The sequence below is a fragment of the Magallana gigas genome, chromosome 2 (genome assembly GCF_963853765.1).
Source record: "Magallana gigas chromosome 2, xbMagGiga1.1, whole genome shotgun sequence".
Lineage (NCBI taxonomy): Eukaryota > Metazoa > Mollusca > Bivalvia > Ostreida > Ostreidae > Magallana > Magallana gigas.
The window spans coordinates 15,275,234-15,295,157 of NC_088854.1; the positions used below are offsets into that span (position 1 = coordinate 15,275,234).

Here is a 19,924-nt window from a genome sequence, read left to right on the forward strand (position 1 = left end):
CTATATTGCTTAAGATATCTGATGAGATGTAAATTGGTTCTCAAACTGAAATCGACACATAGGTAAAGCATTGCCTGTAACACTGCATACCTAACAGAGTTATCGTTCCTTATCCGCTAGGGTCCCCGTGAGAAATACTCTTCCGGTCAGGTCGATAGCAATAGACCGTGGCTATTTATAGCCACCGTCTAAAAAGACGTTTATGCAAAACGAGAAACCAATTAAAAAAACCCCAAAAACATTGAAATACGAAACAGACCACCTTTAAACAAAATCAACACACTCGTTTGCAAAACCAACAGACACCGATGCAGAACCATCATCGGATACCTGTAAAATGTGAAACAATGAAGAAACGAAACAGAAAGAAACGAAACGGAATCTACCAAAACAAACCAAAATCAAAACGAAACGAAACGAACTGAAACCAAAATCATTTTGCCTAAAGACTGTTGATATCTATTGATGAAGTTTGGTTATTCATTATTGCAGCATTTTTTCTAAAAAGGTGATAATAAAACAAAGTTTCCTTGAATTATGATTTATGCATATGATGCATGATGAAAGAAATCTGTTTTACAATACACAATGTACATGTTTTATTATGTTTCTGTCGTACTGCACGCTTTAGTCCCACCTATTACAGTCCAATTTATAGGTAAATAAAACTGAAGTGTAAAACACATAAGTACACTTTCGCGTCCGAATTCCCCACGTGATTTACTGCAATTGTGAAAATAACATCCATGTTCGACAAGGCATAGACTTTCCGAAATACACAAGACAATTGTAAGGCGCGTGTACTGGCGTGTCATAACTTGAGGAAGGGCGCAAACCTTACACGGTTCATGCATTAACCTCGTCCTTTGGCCCTGTCCCGTGTCCTGTGAAAGTTGTGGCCCGGAGAAGAGTTATTTACACTACTGTGTATATTTTGTGAATTTTCCCTGGAGCTCTACAGGATGTATAACGGCGGGGTAGTGTCATACCTTCTTTTAGGTAACTGTAATTCTAAATTGTATTTTTTTCCCTGAAAGACTTAAATTTTGAACCGACTTTACAGTTAGTCACTAAATTACACAAAATTACCTTTTTTTAGTTGCATGCGTTTTTGTACTTATTTTTACTTTCATTGAATTTAATTCATGGTTCAAAATTAATTTATCTACGGGGAAACATAAATACAAATCTTAATTTCAAGCAGATATATAAATAGATATATGAATTATTTTAATGATTTGAGATCATGCATTTCTTTATGTACTAATATTTCAAGTTGTAATGGATTCTCTCTCTCTCTCTCTCTCTAAATATCATGAAAATTACATTAAAGACTAATTATTTTGCAGATTGTTACTTTATCTGCGATTGAGACGTGTAATATTTATTTTTGTCAGAAGAGAGGTTAATTGTTTTTGGCTTGTCAGAGCGCCACTGTAGGACACAACACACGAAACGTTATTGTCGTCTTATCGGAGAAAGTTGACAGAATGTCATCAATTTTGATACATAGAGATGTTGAATGGGGACTGTACCTTTTTTCTGCGTTTCGAGAATGTTGTAAGGTGACATTTTAATGGGCATTTTATCTCACGATAGATGCCTCCAATTTGCCTATGTACATGTGTCTTGAGATTGTCTCTCACATAAAACTTACAAGCATAAAACTTTGTCCACGTAAATCTTTGTAAAACGTTCTGTTCATCAGTATTATATTAGGTTAAAATGACATTTCATTTTTATATTTTGCAAACAAAAAATAATAACATCAAACTAGATCGTTCTCGTTGCGAGCAACGAGTGGGTCTTCCGTCCGATTTTTGAGTCAATGAGATAAAATCCTTCACTTTTAAGACTAAATCGTAATCAGCGCAAAAAATTAGGAAAAAATTCGGCACCCGAGGCTTGAACCCAGGTCGCCTAACGAATGAGCTACTCGGACTCTCGCTTCAGGACTTTGATGCTTTATATCTCGGGAACACATCAATCGATTTTAAGACAAATTACATATTCTGAATCAGTGAAAGAGTCTATCAACCCGTTAGAAAAATATATAAAAAGCAAAAAGTTGAAAAAATCGATTTTTTATCTTTCCTTCCGGTGACGACCGGAAGTGACGGCGGACGTTTTTATGACCATGCTGCACTAGGTAAAATTGATGACTATCTTCACTGAAAATTTCAGCCCTATATCTTTATTTGTTTTCTGGATCTCTAGCCGACAAAATTTACTTTTAAAAATCGTAAACGGACGATAACTTCCGACCGGAAGTGATTATCAAAAGAATGAAACGGCGGTACAAACTTCAGATGCCGACACATCAACCCTTCAAATTTGAAGAAAATCGAATGAGCAATTTTTGAGAAATTGCCTGCACAAAATTTGTAAGACAAAAAAAGAATAAAAAGAATAATAAGAAAAGTGAAAAAGAAACAATAGAATAATAGTAGGGTCTTCCGCTGAAGACGGAAGACCCTAAAATAAGTATGAACAATGAGAGTACCATAATAGACATTACTTTAAACTTGTTTATTATCCATTGCAGACAAGAGGACATTAAGGAGAAAACACTATGTTCAAACTATTAAGTGTTTAGTTCATGTTCCTTTGTGTTGTTGTCGAAAGAGGCGGGGCTACTCCAAATACGCATGTGTCGTATATAAAGGACACATTTATTTCCAGTTCTCACCTGCAAGTGTATATAAATATAGTCCGGAAAGCCATCAAAGTTCCAAAAATATATTGTTAGGATAATACGAACATCCCAGATGGAATTCTTATGCAAAGGCATCGTTCAAGATTATAACGGCTACCTAGCTTTACGTTTGGAAACAATATGACATTTTAGCAACAATGTTTGTTTATTTATTATATCGAAATGTCAAAAAAGATATATCATAGCAGCTAGCATGTTACACCCTTTTAAGATTCACGTAATTTCTTATTCTCATTTAGGAGCCTTTGTAGTGCTATTTTCCACTGCAGTATCTCAGAAAAATACAGCACCAGCTAAGAATGCAAACAGCGCCGCAAAACCAGCAGCTAATCCCTCAGTATCCAAAAAAGGTATAAATGTAATTTCTAGTAATTCAAGACCCACATATAATGCTAACATAGTTACTGAAGCAAACCGCGAAGGAGTCACTGACGTGCCGGAAGAGCGAGAGATAGGGGAGGATCCCACAACTTCGGTGGATGGTTTGACCCAAAGAACTGAATCAAATTACGGAAGTAAGACGGCGTGTCTCTAGCCCGCATGCTCGAGTCGTGTCCCCTATAGAAAGTGTGAGGTTGAATAGTATCCTCCATGGTTTATTAAATGTATGTTGATGTGTGTTGTATGTACATATATCCGCTATCCTATTTGCGATTTGGACATCATTGTGAGTTTTTTATCCCAAAGTTTTCAACCTTTGCATGGTGTGCTACCCACATATAAACTTTATCTCTCAGACTTCATTTGCAAGAACATGCATACATGTAATACCTATGTAAGATAACACATTCATTAAAAAATGTATAGGTCCTAAACACAAAGATATAAGGAAAAATATTTCCACATCCAAATGTTTAAAATACTGATGTTTCTATAAGTGTTTCAAAATTAGAAACACTCACAATACATTGGACATTTTGAAGCAAAATGTGATTACTTACAGTTCATATAAACAAAAGTTACAAATTTTTTAGCTTGGAATATATGGATCAGTAGTCTTATTACTTATACTTACATATAATGCTAAATGTAGGAATAATATTATTACATAAGACATTGGAGTCCTTGTTTTGTAATTATCATTGTATCATTATGAAAGACACGTCATGAGTTGTAGACAACCTTTAAAACCACCAAGTATTTGTTTTCTGACTATATCATCATAGAGTTAGGGCTACATTATTTCAAGTATTCCACATAAAAATAATTGATATCTCATAAAAATATTAAAAAAATAAATATAATTTAAAAGAAGATATAGAACAAATGCAGTTGAATAGTTGATAAAAAAATTTGACTGAAATTAATACCCGCTTAATTATACGTTCCATACTGTTGTGAAATTGTTTTAGTACTTAATGTTTCTCAAAGTTATTACCCAACATCCTTTTTATCAGCGGATCCTATTGAACAACGGGATGCTACAACGCCTATGCGCCAGTTGCCCTCAAGGCAACAAGCCCCAACAGCAGCTCCAGCACCGGTTGCTCCTGCCGCAGCAGTTGCCCCCAAAGCAATTAATCAAATGGCTAGACCTCCAGTAGTACCAAAAGCAACCAATCAAATGGCTAGACCTCCAGTAGTACCCAAAGCAACCAATCAAATGGCTAGACGTCCTATGGCACCCCGAACACCTCCTCGTAAACCTGCAAAATATATACCACGTGATCCCATTGTTCATGCTCGACCAATCACACCGGAACCAAAACAAGTACGGAGTGAACCAGTAGTTCACGCTCGACCGACGACACCGGAACCAAAAGAAGTGGATGCTGAGGGAACAACCTCCGGTTATTACTACGATTACTACAATAACTATAACAGCCAATATGATGGTAAGGTTATGTGGTGATGGTACAGGTACTTACAAGTTATACATTTCTTTAACCTTTGAGAAAATAACCATCATATCATTTTGATGCGAAAATTCTAACTTTTTAATTAACATTTCAGATATATTTTTTAATCATTCTTTTTATCAACTACTGTATTAATATAATCATTTAACAAAAATTTTAATTTGACTGTTTGTTCACACTTATGTCTTCCTGTTTTATCTATTGAACATTTTATCATCAAGAATAAAGACATGATTATGATCAAACCAATGTTCTCGACTAACAAACAGGAAGAAATGGTAGTGGTATTAACCAAGGGGCTTCACCGAAGGAAAGCGCATGCCCAGTTTTCAGAGAGACCATAATGGAGCATCACGTCATTTTACGTCGAAATGGATGTGAAATGTACGTTCTGAAACCTTATTTTGATATACAGTAATAGCCAGTAGAGTAAAACTTAAATCCAATGAACAGATATTATCAAGTATAACATTCTCAACAAATATCATAAGTTAAAAAAAACATTTTGTGTAAAGTATTGTATATTCGAGTAGAACTATTTATTGGTTTTATCCTGTATTTTTTTTCTTTGAGTAAAGTCAAAGTAGTCTTTCATAACAATTAAATATCTTAACATACGTGACATCAAATCCATAAAAATGACCCATGTCCGGTTAAGAAATTCAATAGTAGAATTCCATTATTTGATTGTATATTTGTTTTGCTCACATCAACAAAAAAATGAGGACAAATGCCCTGCAGCCCTAGTAAGTTCTAACCAGTCCACTGCCAAATCGAGGAAATCTATCTTAAAAATATATGGTTGATGTAGCCTTTTTATGCTGTTTTTTTTATTTCAATGATCTACATGTATAGTCTGTCCAAAGATATTTATGCAACACATTTGGCCGATTTTTAATAAAAATACATATACCTGTGAAAGAAGTGCAATTGAAATCGATGAAAGGGAAATTTTCCAAGATATCTCCATTGAAACATTATCATTTTTCACACGGAAAAATTCACAAAAACGAAAACAGATTTCTTACGGAGATTTATGATGGGGAATGTTTATATCTTTTCTCCATTCGGAAGTCACTCGGAATACCTCGCGCAATTTTTCAACTTTATCATCCGGGTCTGCTGCAATACAAAATCACCGAAGACATCACATTTTTTAGCAGTTGATAAGCTAAAGGGGGCATTTTTACGGAAAAAAAATCCTGGAAATTTTTCATACTATTGAATCCTGGGGTATTTATAAATATCGAGTAATTCAGAAAAATGTGAATCGAGAATATCTTGGGACAGTGAATAGTCTTAACTTGGAGATCGTAAGGTGATAACAGCCATTCTTCTGGGGTATTTTTGAAAAATATTTGTAAACACGTGAAAGTTTTTGAAGCAGTTCCATAACAATGAAAAGGGTAAAAAAAATTACGTTCTAATACTCTAAGAATGACGTCATAATGCTCAAAGGGAGTAATATTTTGTACTGACTACATGTACATGTATGTATGGAATATGCATGGTCTCCATAAGCCAATAATTTTCTTACAATTTAGGAGGAGGTAAGGTATTCATGGTTGCAAGTCTGAATAAATATTTTTCTTAGTTTTATTTCAGCATAATAGATACAGAAACATGAAATTTTTATATTCTTTTTATTCTATATTAAAAGATGACTTCTTTGTCGATAAATTATGTTGAGATATTGAACGTATAATGGAAGAATGCCCTTTTGTAGCATTCTTCTTCTTTTTGAGAGAAAGAATCTTTGTCGGTAGATTATGTTATATTTTTTGATAAATTATGTTGAGATTTTGATCGTATAATTGAAGAATGCATTTTTGTAGCTTTCTTCTTCTTTTTGAAAGAGAATCGTCTACAAATGCATTCATTAAGAAAAAAGGCTGTGGTGGGTTTTTTAATCTTTCATCACGTTGTTTTATTCTCACACCATTTTTTTCACCTATTTAAATTATTTAGGCCGTCAAAATGTTGATTTGGTCAACTATCCTTTTCTCGTTGCATTTTGTATTTACAATTAATATACTAATTGCAATATCCTAAAAAGGATGTTAATACATATTCATTAACAAACTTAGCAGCTGCTATTGACAAGTTATAGAATATTACCAGTAAAGATTTATACGTCTGGTGCATGTGGACTGTGATTAAATAAAGGTGGGAGAAATTGTTTATCTACGTGTAATTATAATCGTACACCTGTTTAAGTGAGTTCCTTTTGAAGATGTCTGCTAATGTAATAAACAAGTTGCTGTCCTTTAAATAAGGACTACAATACGTGGACCGTTTGCATGTGTGAGAGCCTTTAGTTAAGATTATCAGGGATTCCACCCACTCTAGCCACCTGCTTTTAACCACTAAATTTGTACGTTGTATTACGTATATCTTTTGCCCTTACTTTTATCTCAGAATTTAGAGGGTTTATACTTCTAAAATAATTAAGATCTATCTGTTAATGAAGTTTGCATGTATAGTATCAGGCTTTCGGCGAATTCTACTATTTGCGCACACATTACGATTTGCACTACTTTGTTAACTATGCAGTGACAGCTTTGTGTAAATTAATTTCATATTTTGATGCATTTTTCTTGAGATTTAAACTTTTATACAGTGACATAATTATTCAATCATACTTAATGCTTTAAAATTTTTAATCGGGAAGTACTCTAGCCTCGCCTAAGTAAAGTTAAGTTACATGTGTATTCGGAAAACAACAAAACATTGCAAATTATGCTATATGATGCATGTTGCAGTTTCTGGATAACATTAACTTATTTCATAATACTGACAGTTCATATCGCATGCCGATCATTTCTTTACAAGGAATATTTTGTTTCTGCACTGTTTACCGACAACTTTACAAATACAGCGCCTTTAAACTTATGTGTGCATATGCCATGGAATCCCGATCCCGATTCAGATAAACGTGTGCTAGCCTGGTTCCCTGAGCTACCCATTACGCACAGGAACCAGGCTAGCTCATGTGAAGGCTGAATTTTCCCCATAGAATCCGGTTTAACCTCGCTTATATATTTTAAGTTTAATATTGCATTTCCTAGACAGGCACTTACAAATATTAAATATAATTATAATGAAACTACAGACAAAATTTAATTGTAAGTTTATGCAGGAGTATTTAAGGAATAAATTTATATATTTTGTTTAAACAAGAGTTCATTGTCTTTGAAAAATAGCCTAAGGTCAGTTGATCTGGGAAGTATTTCCAAATTATCAAAGATTATAAAAAGTAAACGTATATTTTGTTATAATTTCTGATACTTAATTTCAATCCAATTAAAAAAGAGCATGTCATTGTAATATGTAAACGATGTGACCGTTGGACCAACACAATGCAGTTTGATTTTTTTGTAGAACAAAATTTTATTGAAAGGCACACAGTAGGGTCTGCCGTCTACTAAAACCATATGCCAAAGTTTAACTAAACGTCGCGTACAATATGGCTTTATGGTTTAATATACGTATGTACGTAAAACGTTAAAGTTTTGTCGTAGGAAATAGCAAAAGAGATATATTTGAATTGATTACGATAATTTTTTCCCAAATTGCTGAATTAAAGTTTTCAACTTTATTTAGTCTCTAAACGATCGATTTCTTGATATTAAAGTTTTTGTTTTTTCATCTATTTATTTGATAAGACATACCTGAAACAATTCGTGTTTCTTGATTAAAGCACTGTTAAGAGTTATAAAGTTTGTACAATCAATTAGATTTATCTTAATTACTTTCAATTCAAAATTGGAAAGTTTTTGACAGCGATTCGGTGCAAAAAGCATTGACAAGCGGCGGTCATTTAATGATTGAGCTTCTTATTAACAAAATTGCGGCCAATATAGCGGCGCCCAGGGCTGGAAGAAAATTTTTTGACCCTTAGTACCACTAGTTTAACTCTCATTTTTCACTGATTTTCTTATAAATACGTCTCACCATTAAGTCTCGCTTCGCCTCTCGCTTTGCCTCTCGCTGCGCTCGGTAATTTATTCACCATTTAAAAGACAACTTTAAATCCCGTCGCTAAGCGGGGATCAAAGGATCGATGTCGTGGCGTGGCGTTTTGATGATTAATGCCTGGTCCTACTTATTTACATTTATATTTCTTAATTCAAGGAATATGGAATCATTCTTTCAGGATTTTTCTTAGTCGTTGTTCTTAATAGTTTTTAGCAAGCGTGGGAATAAATATTAAAATCGTTATTGATGAAATGTATTGGACTATACATAACAAAGTCGATTCGTAGTGTTATCGCAGAGGCACTGAAAAATGTACATGTATATGCGTTTGGTGAGATTGACGTTTCATTGTTTCGTTTCAGCGTTCTATCACAGGATGATGCTATACGATGGTTTGGCAGACCGACGTAAGTATAGGTTTTCGTTCGTTGCCTAACCATTCAATTTCTTTATCTAATTCCGCCTCTTAGCGTAAAATTTGAACATCTTCGCGACGCGCTAATTCAAAATGCAAACACTTTTCCCATTCCAAATGATGGTGCTTACATTGTATACCAGAAAATATTTTTTTAAAAACAATAATAATTTGACATCATATCTGTATGAGAATGAGAAAAGTGATTGTTTTCCTGTAATGAAATTACTATTCATTTAATCTTTGTTGACGTCACGCACAATAATGCGCACGCACACTGAGTTAAAGTTTAAGATTAAACGTTAACAGGTTAGCCTGGTACATGTATTAAACAGGTATTTGTCTTATTCATTGTAGAGGGCCGTTAGTTTACTCCCGGAAGTACTTATAACGATGAAAATCTCTCAGCGAGCTTTTACTTTTGATTTTGATTTTTGTTGCCGAAGAGAATGGTGAAAAAGAACCTCAGGTTATTTTTTATTGTGTATGTGCATGTACATGTATATGTCTGCAAGGGACAGCACAAAAACACATTGTCATTACATTATATCACTAAACAAATGTTGTATATGCAAATTTAATAAGGTAAATGGAAAAGCCAAATACAATATTGTAAATCAGTTTAATACTAAAGTGATTTAAGGGAGAAAATCACTTATCCTATTTCTTGTGAAATAAACGATTCTTGTCAGTTGTTATGCTGATTTGTTTGTTTGTTTGTTTGATACTTTTCATATATTTTTAACAATCATTTTAATCAACACCTAGTGACAAATTTTCCTCTTTAAGACCCCAACCTTGTGTCTTAAAGGTCTGGAATTATAACTTCATTAGATAATATAATTGTCTGGTAATGATATGTGGACTTTTCTTAACTTACGGATTTCTATTGTTTCGAAAAACCAAAAAATATTTTAGAATTGCTTTCAAATATACATAATACAAATTTTCACCTAACGGGTATTAATTACAGGATCAGTAGTCGTTAGTTTTCATATAAGTCCAAACATAAAGTTTGAAAATGGAGTTGAATGCATGAAGGAGGTGTAGTACATTAATTGCACCTCATCCGAAGTCGCTTGGATTTTTTCCAGATGGTTTAGACTCCCATATAGCTATAGAGACTTTCATTAAAGAATAAGATAAGAGAAAAAACCATTTGAAACTTTACTTCTACAAACCAGTTTGTTAAAGACGGTTATCTTTTACTCAGTAAGTGATTCGATGGATGTGAAAGTCTGCGGCTTTGACTTCTTACAAAAGTTCTTTGTGTCTTAGAAAGGATTCATGTTACGTTAAATATGAATTCGAGGTATTTCCAAAGTTATTTTGATTCTTCAAGTAGAATTTTGCAAAACTGCATTGCAAAACCTAAAGAATGTTTACCCATATCATATGGAAGCTCAAGCGTTAAAGTAAGACAGGCGGACGGACAAGTGGACGGACGGACGGATCGTGCATAGAAAAAAATACGACCCAAAATTAATAAGTGCAAAAGTGAAACACAGATAATTATACCATTTGATCGTAAAATTAGGATTTTTCTATGATTCCGCCGTGTATTTTAGATGAGAATTAAAATTCTTAAACATATTGGTAATAACATGGACTGATATTGTGTTTTCATGTTGTTGCCTTGGTTCCGTCCTCTACAATATGATTGGAGGATAATTAGTTTAACGGTTTAGGAGTTACATGTAACGTGTAAGTATCTTAATATGGGTGGTTTTAAATAAGAGCAACCATCCATGTGTAAACACCATATAATTATAATACTGGCACACATATTTTATTTAGTGTGTAAGCAATGTCGTATAAGCCTCACCTATCCCTTCGTATAATATTCCTGAAGACCGATATGTTTTCATGTGAATGAGTCAAGTGCTTTCTTCGGTGTTTCATGCGGATTTCGAGTGTAGAGATCATTGAAGACAAAAAATTCAAAGCCCTCTATCTACCTCTGTCATAATAAAGTAAGCAATTTTAAATCGTTTAAGTAATGCAGTAGTTGGAAATGATTCACTGAATTTCATATTCTTTGCAAAAACGGTTCAAGATAATTATTTAGATAACGCTTTACTCACTTTCTTGACGTCATTGACGAGGTCTTTCAGGATTAACTATTTACATTACCATTCGACAGATAAGAGAGTTACCTCATCTGATTGGTTTGGCCTTTATATTGTATTTCCAATGGATTTCTTCTAATATATTAGGTGAGAATTAGTACAATTTTCTTATCAATCTACAGTCATCTATATTTATCATTTGGATGGAAAACAAGAGATGTTATTTCCAGAACGTGATTTAATTGTAAATGATACCGCATGGGTAAGTTCACAGCTAATCATGTATTCCTGAGATTCGTTACAAACAAGGACAATAGAAAAAATCTGTTTGTTCTCTAAATTGCTATATTAGTGTTTAGAAAACTCCAATAAACAATTATAATCCATAAAATACATGTGCTGAAGTGTGGAAATAGGGGGGGGGGGGGAGAGAGAGAGAAAAGAAAAAAGAGAAAAAAAGTAGAATTGACTATTAACTAAGAGAGCTTACTCTTACTTATAGTTTTCACCGATTTTACACCTGCAAGGACTCGGATAATTCCACTGGGCGTAGATAAGAAAACAACCGAACAATTTAGTAAAACTAATTAAAAAAGAATATATAATCATTCAGTTTATCACACATTAATGCAATTATTAAATTAATTTTTGTTCTGTTTGAATATATATAATATATAGTTATCATATTATATTTGATTTGACTGCAAAGTAACTTTACATTATTGTACATAAACTTTTTTTTCTTTGTGAAAATTATTATTAAATATTATTTTAAAAAATGCATGCCATTTTAATGAAAATCTAAATAATAATTATGACAAAACATTTCAACGATTGGTGAGAACTGAAAACTGCGTACATATGTTTCCTTTTTGACTGCTTAATTATAAGTTCTTTTATGCTTTAATTGAAGATCTTTTTTTTTCAGATTTCTCATGAAGTTGGTTTAATGTTTCCAGTCCATGAGAGCTGTTTCCATTATGATTTCCTATCAGAATTTTGCTCATAAAATGTGGTTTTTATGATAGTTTTTCATCAGCATTTTTTTTAACTCTGTTGACGCTGATTTTGTCTTCCTATATTGATTTAATATAATATGTTAAACGCTGGTTTCCATATAAAATGGCTAACTATGTCTTAAACAATTCATTCTTCAATTCTATTTCATTTAATGGATTGGAATAGGAAATGATTTATGACTGGCTGAGCTAAGCAAAAGAGAACATAACTAAGGCATACAGAAGTTACATTATAACATCGTTTAAAGTTGTACGCAACTTAAAATCTAGTAGGCACGTCCTTTTTGGTTCCAAAGCCACTTACAGAACATCTAAGACAAACACTGTTTTCATGATGTGAATTTTAAAACTTCATATCTACTAGTGAGATATTTTGTAATTTCTTCTGACATGATCTTCCATTTCATTCCGTTTTTCTCTGGTTCGGATTTATCCGGATGGTAATGAATTACTGCTTTCTGCAAAGCCTTTTTAATGTTTTCTTCTGCGTCTTCCATTAGCTTTAATGTTTCATTCTTAGGAGGATACGTGTTATAGACATATTTTAAAAACTCAATGTTATTTTGCCTTTCGTGGCTTTTTTTAATCTGATCAAGTTCATCTTTCATCTCTTCTTTTATTTTCTCTGTCGCTTTATTTTGCTCTTCCTGTTCATGTGTTATCGTTTCTTCTTGGTACTTTTTCAACATCTCAGTGCATTCTTGGTACCAATCTATCAGATATTTATGAAAGATTGCAAATAAATATATTGTATACTGTATGCATGATACATAATAGAGATTTTAATTTACGTAACAAATTCTTAAAATCATTTTCAGAGGTAATTATTAAAGGCGTTTAAGAAGATTTTGTAATGAAAGAATTATTTTAAAAATAGTTAACTACCACATGTTGTAAAGGTACGTGGTGCCATTGAAACCGCCATTTGAACAGCTCGCTTATAATATTCCTTCGCTTGTGGCTTGAACTTCAAAACCTTTGCATAAACTCGTCCAATTCTTTGCATGGCTATGGCCTCCTGTTCTATATCTAGTTCTCTGGCAAGAAGAATGGCTTGCTTGTACCAGTCAATGATTTCCCACACCATATTCATGTCGATTGTCTCGTAATAACGTGTAGCCTTCTCCAGTAAATCGTCCCCTACGAAAATTGCATCAATATCTTCCTTGAGACTTAATACTAATATTGTCCTTACTAACATGACAAAAATGTAATTTACGGAAATTTGAGGAAAACATTATAAAATAATTAGAAATGAATGGGGTTTTAGGAAAAACAAGGGCTTACCTGTTTGTCTTGCTTTCGATGATTCTGCAATGCACATGTGCATATTAACATCCGTCTCTAAGACTACGAGCTCTTGAAGCACATCCGGTTGTTCATGGCCGTGTTTTCTACCTTCGTGCAGTGGGTAATGACATTCTGCCATTTGATGTTTACATTTCATGTAATCTCCTTTTTGCCATGCGTTGATGCCTTCATGAAAATGGTGCTGTACTAGTTGAAGGTTGATTTTAGCAAGTAACTCAGAAATTGATATCAAGCTGGATACTTGATTTAAATATCGAATCCTGTTTTCTATTGGCAAATCGGAGAGAAAACTCATAAATTCCTCAAAGCAATCAGTGTATTTTAATTGAAGATCGGTTATCCACGTGGAGTTTTTGCAAATTCCCCCATTTACAAAAGCATACTGGTAATATTTCAAAGCTTCTTTAAACTGATGAACGACATTTTCATTTCTCTCTTTTCTTACAATATGTAATTTCCCAATACGCCATTCACAGAGAGCCAAGTTTTTCGCCGCTGAGCATTTGTCATCTTCACTTCCATCGCTCGTGTGAGCCCTTTGGAATCAAAGTTGTGTTTATTATTAACAAAGGTATACTTACTAGAAATAATATTACAGAGACTTATTCTTATTTGTTAAATAAATAATCTTCATGTGTGTGAATATACCGATAGTAGAGGTTCCTTGCTTTCTGAAGTCTCCCGATCTGAATGGCGGGACTCAGCCCCTCCACACATGCTGTCTTATAAATCTGGTTTCCTTCCTCTCGCAGGAGGGCTGATGATGAAGATGAAACGGACATCATAGATTCTGAATTGAATTAAAAATTGAAATCTACAGTCATTAGTAAGCTTCGTAAATTGAGGCGATACAAAGATAATGTTGGTGAATCTTGTGGAGATGACAATGATTATGAAATATAACCTGATTCTTCTGATTTTTTTTTTACCAAAAGAAAGCGACCTAAAAAAGCTTTTATGAACCTGAAAATAAAAAAATCCCTTTAAATTATAAGCATAAAATATTTATTATTTTCGTTTTGTTTTTCGTATTATAAACCATATATTTCGCTACTCTTTATGCACAGGGGCTAAGCCATTTAATTTCAATGTAACCATAAATAAAGGGGTCGAACTCCGACCCAGATAAAAAACTACCAGCTCGCTTCAAAAGCCTAATAAATCAATTATTTTTTACAACACTTGCAATATGCATGTATTTTTCAGAAAGGTAATGTCTAAGATACACTCATGCCGAATTTCAAGTTGATGGGTCTCAAAATAGCGGAGATATACGTCATTATTCTCTCGAAGTCGCCAGTTTATTTTTACTCGGACATTTACTGGTCCAGGGCTCACGGTGGGATTTTGCCTATGACAACAGCAGTATTGCAACAAGTCGAGAAACATTCGCACTAATCTTCTGACCAGACCAGCCATTGCGATAGAAAATGTTAAACTCAATTTCATTGGTTAATATTCCTGATGGTCCAATTAAAATCAGTCTTTCTCGAAGACGTCAAAATGGCTGGCCCTGTCAGAAGTCAATGTGGCTGCAGAATAAAAGTTCAGTTTGGAGAGTATTTAAGGAATTTTATTGGAATTTAAGGATGTAAGTAGCGTGCGTTTGATGTGAGATTTCAAAAGATCAGTGCGAATGTTTCTCGACTGACCCATGTTTGAAGTTTAAGGTTGTGCATTGAATGAATTAGTCCGTTTGAATCCCCGGATGTGATTTTGATGTATTGTACAGAAATAATTTGCGATGTTTCGAGTTACAAACCAAGTGTATCAAGTACGAGTGTATATTGAAAAAAGCGTGGATACTATCGTCACTGCTGCTTTGATTGGACCATGAAGTTAAAAATATATACACAGTACCTAAACTCTATCTTTATGTTCATTATAATACCACCCGAAATTCTGGTTGTAACGATGTTTCCGATAACGATTAAATTGAAACGACTAAAGGAATTAGACTACCAGAAAAATTAATATGCATTTGCTGATCGACCGAAATGCAGCATATAGTAAATATAGAGTCCACAAAGGTCACTCTTGACTGAATTATGAATAAGCTGTATATAGACTCCACGTTTTTTGTTTTTTGTTTTTTGTTTACGTTGTGCGGTAGGGGAGCATTGTCATTGCGCTTTTATGACGTTATGATAAAATGAAGCTTTGTAGGAGTACGTTATAATAAAAAACATAAAAGAATAAGTAAAAATTGTACGCTGTTGAAATTTTATATACAGAATGATGCTATCCTCGAGGACATTTTCCTCATTTTTGGAATGAATCCATTATACCAATCATCATTCGTGATGATCCAAATATATAGCAAAATTTGGCGAATTTTAATATTTTGAGATGGCCCCCACTAAAAACCAGACGGTAGAATTTTGTGGTTTTTACATATAAGGTAGGAAATGATATTACTAATCATATATAACAATTTGAGAAAAAAAGCTATTGTAGTATTTTTTTTTTAAAACTGCTTTGATTTGCGGAAAATGACAGTTTCCTATATATTCGTATAGTAAATGTACCTCTATTTTGAGATGGTCCCTAAAAAGAACCAGACGGTCGATTTTCATGAACCTTCGCAAATAAACTAGAGTTGGTTTAAATTACATATGGTTAAAAAATAAAGAGTTATGCTATTGTAGTTTTTCCGCAAAAAAAACCAAATCGGCTTCCTTAATTTAGAAGATTTTGCTATTTCTTTCTATGCAGCGTTCGTGTACTTATATCGATAATTATGACATTATACGTATTTTTACTTATTTCAAAGATAGGTGTAAAGATTAAATTATTTTTTCAGTTTTTGTTGTTTCATACAAGAGGTACAATCATCGCAGAAAATGTAAAGAACATGCTGGCGGCATACTATTATACCTTCGCTAGCCAAGGGTGATGATCCGCTCCTGTGTTCTTTTCACGAAAAGAGCAGAGGTGGAGCGGACCGTCACCCTTGGCTAGCGAAGATGGTATTTTTATTGTTTTGTTTCAACAGTACAAACAATGTATCTACATTATGTAATAATGACACCTTTTATTTGTTTACTTTATTTACTTTCGGTTTGTAAAAGTTTTATTTCCTATCTTATGTAATTTTTGATAGAAAGAATCATCACTAAAGAAAAGAAGCGTTTTGTTTATATAATAAAAATTCTAAAATATATATACATTCTTAAAAATCTTCTCACCTGTGTTTCTCCTCTAGATAACGAAGCATACAGTGGATACCTATATATAGAACACCGTCAGACTTAACAGGGAAACAGTAGTGTAATATATTTAGATTATCTGCACCTTTGGTATTTATCAGTACGGTCACTTTGATATCAAGTGCACTGTTCAGTGTACAAAAATCTAGGAACGATTTATTACAGTAACTGTAAAAATCGATGTTTAAACTAATTAAAAAACTGTTGATTAATTTTAATTTAATTATTCGTATGGAGATAGAAAAGGTACTGTTGATATCAATGAAATGTTTAGATTTTTTTAAGAGGTTAGCGTATAGGCTAAATAAGTCTTTATGTCATGAAACCAAAGCTATCACGCAACCTGGAAGCTTCGGAAAAGCGCTTCCTATGACAAATTAAAGTATTGATAGTACTAAAAGCAGGACCAGTTTGATATGTGCAACTTATATTGAATAAGAATAACAAATTAACTCTGTTTTAAACTAATATACCGATTGTACTTTTGATCCAGAGATGAGCAATGAAGCGACATATTTGATACTCAGTAACAGTTAACTCATATACTGGATCCGCAGTACTTTGAAAGCAAAACATTTAGAGAAAAGGAATATTGTAATTCATGACGAATTAAAATGAAATTGTCCTCTAGTTAAAATAAAATAAGGTTCATTATTAAAAATCGGTGACGAAAATATGCATACCCGATGGCACATTCTACATTTTATGGTGAAAATCCTAAATATAATTCATTAACTAAACAAATGTGAGATTGTCAGTTATGAACACTACCGTTACCTTCCAAAAGAAGATGGGGGGGGGGGATAAGATGGCGCAAATGCCCATTCAGTTTAGTAGTGAAATACAATTTTGAATTTATTTTTTCCCAATTAAATCTATTCAAATATATTATAATACAAGTTTGCAAAAGCACAATTTCTAACTGTATTCAGTTTTTAATATATTTAACAAAAGATCAGAAAAAATATTGCAATAAATTTTTGCGGTATCGAACCAATATACAATGTATGTAACATAAAAACCGGAGATATATAAGGTTAGCTTATGTCAGGCACTCTAACCACTGAGCCATTTCAGACACAACAAAGTAGGCTGTTAAATATTATGTGTGACTTTGACCACGAATTTACGGACTTGTATTATTTTTTCAAAACGATCAATTGTTGGGATACAAAATATTTTTAATGTATAGTGGGGCATCTCTCCACGTTTTTGTTGATTGAAATCGGTTTGTTTTCCAATAGACCTTATTTAAACGATGAGAAAAATATGGAGCACAGACCCACTCTATAAAAGAAAATGCCTTGAAGTTCTAAAAAATGACAGAATTTGCAGGTTTTGATACGTGTACGCCTGTTTGAGTCAACATATTCCAAGTATTGAACATGTTTATAGGTTAAAAATCAATGACATGTTAAATTTATATTGTTTTAAATGATTTTAAAAAGATATATCAGATTTATTGATATTTTTATTTTTCAGTAGCTTGTGCGACCGTGTATGGGCATTTTACACGCCTTATCCACCCATCTTCTTTTTTAAAAAATGCAATTATTGATGGTTATTTTACTCATGACTTTTTCAAACAAGCATAACGAAAAAATTATATTACTTTCGGGATGATTGGATTCCCGCTTTTTTATGTACATCTAAATCTGACCTGAAGGATGATTTGATTAATTATAAATGTATTGCTATACTCAACGCAATTTGAGTATAAACACTTAATGTTTTAATTTGTTAAGTTATTATTTCAAATCATTTTATATACATGTAGATAAAAGATATAACACATTTATTTTTCATGAAAATGAGGGAATTGACTTGTCGTACGCTAAAATATTGATTTTTTCTGAGATTGGGTTACACTAAAAGTTTAAAATCTAAGATAGGTAGATATGATTCAGTACCCAATTCTACATGCAATAAGAACAATGAAGTTTAAATCTTGCCGTTTGCGAGGATGAAACATTAGATTGTGTACAGAAATTTAGAATTGCAAATCCCGTAGGTTCTTTTCTAACGCTGGGACAAATGTAGTGGTAATGTCGCCCGAGAAGTCATGTAATATGTTACATGACATTTTTTAAAAAATCAATTCTGTTATCTCATTACCAGCTAGGCGTATTTTATTATCACATCTTCATATCTTACAATCAATGTTAGTATACTGTTTTGTATTTTTTTTCAACACTAGTATATTAAATGGCAATGGATTTGTCCCAAACAACTTGCTGATCGATCCACCTCATTATTTTGACCTCTTTATAAAAACAAACCTTATCACACAAAGACCGATAACTACCTCCTTATAATATTACTTATATTTACTTGAATTTAAGTAATTATACTTGTCCAGTAAAAGAATATCCACTAGTATATGTATTCTAAACAGTAGACTAGAAGCTTTTGTAAGTGAGATAAAGTTGGTTTAAGAAAATAACCAAACGGGCTTCAGGAAAAGTTATAAAACACTAGACTATCATCTAATATTATAGTTTCTTGAAAATATCATACTGCAACGTAAATTTTTAATAAAATTCTGTTTAATTTGTTGACTTTAATCAAGCAAAAAATACGTTTAAGAATTGACAAAATTGTTTACTGTCCAAGATGCATATTAATAGGATACATTGTATTTAAATATGTTTAAAATATGTACCACGCTATTCAGTCAACGATTAAAAGAAATGTCATGTCGACAGATTTTGTTTGGTGTATTATCATGGCTAGGCAGGAAAAAATACTAAATATCGCAATTTTATTTTAATCTATACTACAACATTATAATAATGGACTCGATAACGATAAATCTGAAGAGAACTGTCATTTGTTAAATACATTATAAATATTGTACCTAATTTGATTTTTTAAGTTTAATTTTTTTTATTTACCGTTTATCAATTAGCCTATCAAGTAATCAATATCACCCCCAAAAAACCCCTAAAATTTGTTATAATATGAAAAGTAAGTATTCCTCCATATTAAGTGCAACGCGTTTATTTGCGAGAGATTTGAGTTGTAACAAATAGATATTCAGAAATTGCAAAATGTTGCGTGTTTATACTTCAAAGAGTTGCATTATATCGCGATAAAAGGTTTGTCTGCCGAAAAATTGCTAAACATGTATATCACGATTGTAACATGGGTCTTTTTTAGGAAAAAATGTTTTTGTAGTTAAAAATAATTATATAAGCCCTCAGAGTCTTTCATATGAATGTCAACAGTTGAAATATGTATGTTTGTATAAGAATTTTTCTTTTTGTAATTCTTACAAGGGCTAATATTTCACCTCACGTGTAAGATATCAATACACATGTGCTATATTTGCGGTTTTTTGATTCATCA

The 19,924-nt window shown here is 32.7% G+C and overlaps 2 protein-coding genes across 3 annotated transcripts; one reads left to right on the plus strand and one right to left on the minus strand.

The window, feature by feature from the left end:
- Positions 1 to 776: 776 nt before the first annotated feature.
- LOC105329874 (translation initiation factor IF-2) lies at positions 777 to 9,672 on the plus strand. Of its 2 annotated transcripts, XM_011431358.4 has the most exons (6): positions 803 to 999; positions 2,956 to 3,066; positions 4,114 to 4,551; positions 4,845 to 4,959; positions 8,916 to 8,960; positions 9,326 to 9,672. In XM_011431358.4, exons 1-6 carry the CDS (start codon positions 963 to 965, stop codon positions 9,357 to 9,359), a joined length of 780 nt encoding a protein of 259 aa, XP_011429660.3. In that variant the 5' UTR covers positions 803 to 962; the 3' UTR covers positions 9,360 to 9,672. The 2 variants fall into 2 exon arrangements, with proteins under 2 accessions (XP_011429662.3, XP_011429660.3); XM_011431360.4 differs by lacking the exon at positions 4,845 to 4,959 and having other exon boundaries at positions 777 to 999.
- Positions 9,673 to 11,482: 1,810 nt separating this feature from the next.
- On the minus strand, positions 11,483 to 16,708 carry LOC105344738 (uncharacterized). Its single transcript, XM_034448164.2, has 5 exons — positions 16,556 to 16,708; positions 14,016 to 14,157; positions 13,344 to 13,903; positions 12,942 to 13,196; positions 11,483 to 12,768 (listed from the first exon to the last, which is right to left on the minus strand). The coding sequence occupies exons 2-5, from the start codon at positions 14,150 to 14,152 to the stop codon at positions 12,386 to 12,388; spliced, it is 1,335 nt and encodes a 444-aa protein (XP_034304055.2). The 5' UTR covers positions 14,153 to 14,157; positions 16,556 to 16,708; the 3' UTR covers positions 11,483 to 12,385.
- Between the last annotated feature and the right edge of the window lie 3,216 nt (positions 16,709 to 19,924).

Excerpts from the sequence above, each read along its gene's own strand:
- LOC105329874 (XM_011431358.4), top strand. The coding sequence starts at position 963 with ATGTATAACGGCGGGGTAGTGTCATACCTTCTTTTAG. Across the intron at positions 3,067-4,113 it reads TCCCTCAGTATCCAAAAAAG|CGGATCCTATTGAACAACGG; the intron begins GTATAAATGTAA and ends CCTTTTTATCAG. Across the intron at positions 4,552-4,844 it reads CTATAACAGCCAATATGATG|GAAGAAATGGTAGTGGTATT; the intron begins GTAAGGTTATGT and ends ACTAACAAACAG.
- LOC105344738 (XM_034448164.2), bottom strand. The coding sequence starts at position 14,152 with ATGATGTCCGTTTCATCTTCATCATCAGCCCTCCTGCGAGAGGAAGGA. Across the intron at positions 13,904-14,015 it reads GCAAGGAACCTCTACTATCG|GGCTCACACGAGCGATGGAA; the intron begins GTATATTCACAC and ends TTGATTCCAAAG. Across the intron at positions 13,197-13,343 it reads ATCGAAAGCAAGACAAACAG|GGGACGATTTACTGGAGAAG; the intron begins GTAAGCCCTTGT and ends CAATTTTCGTAG.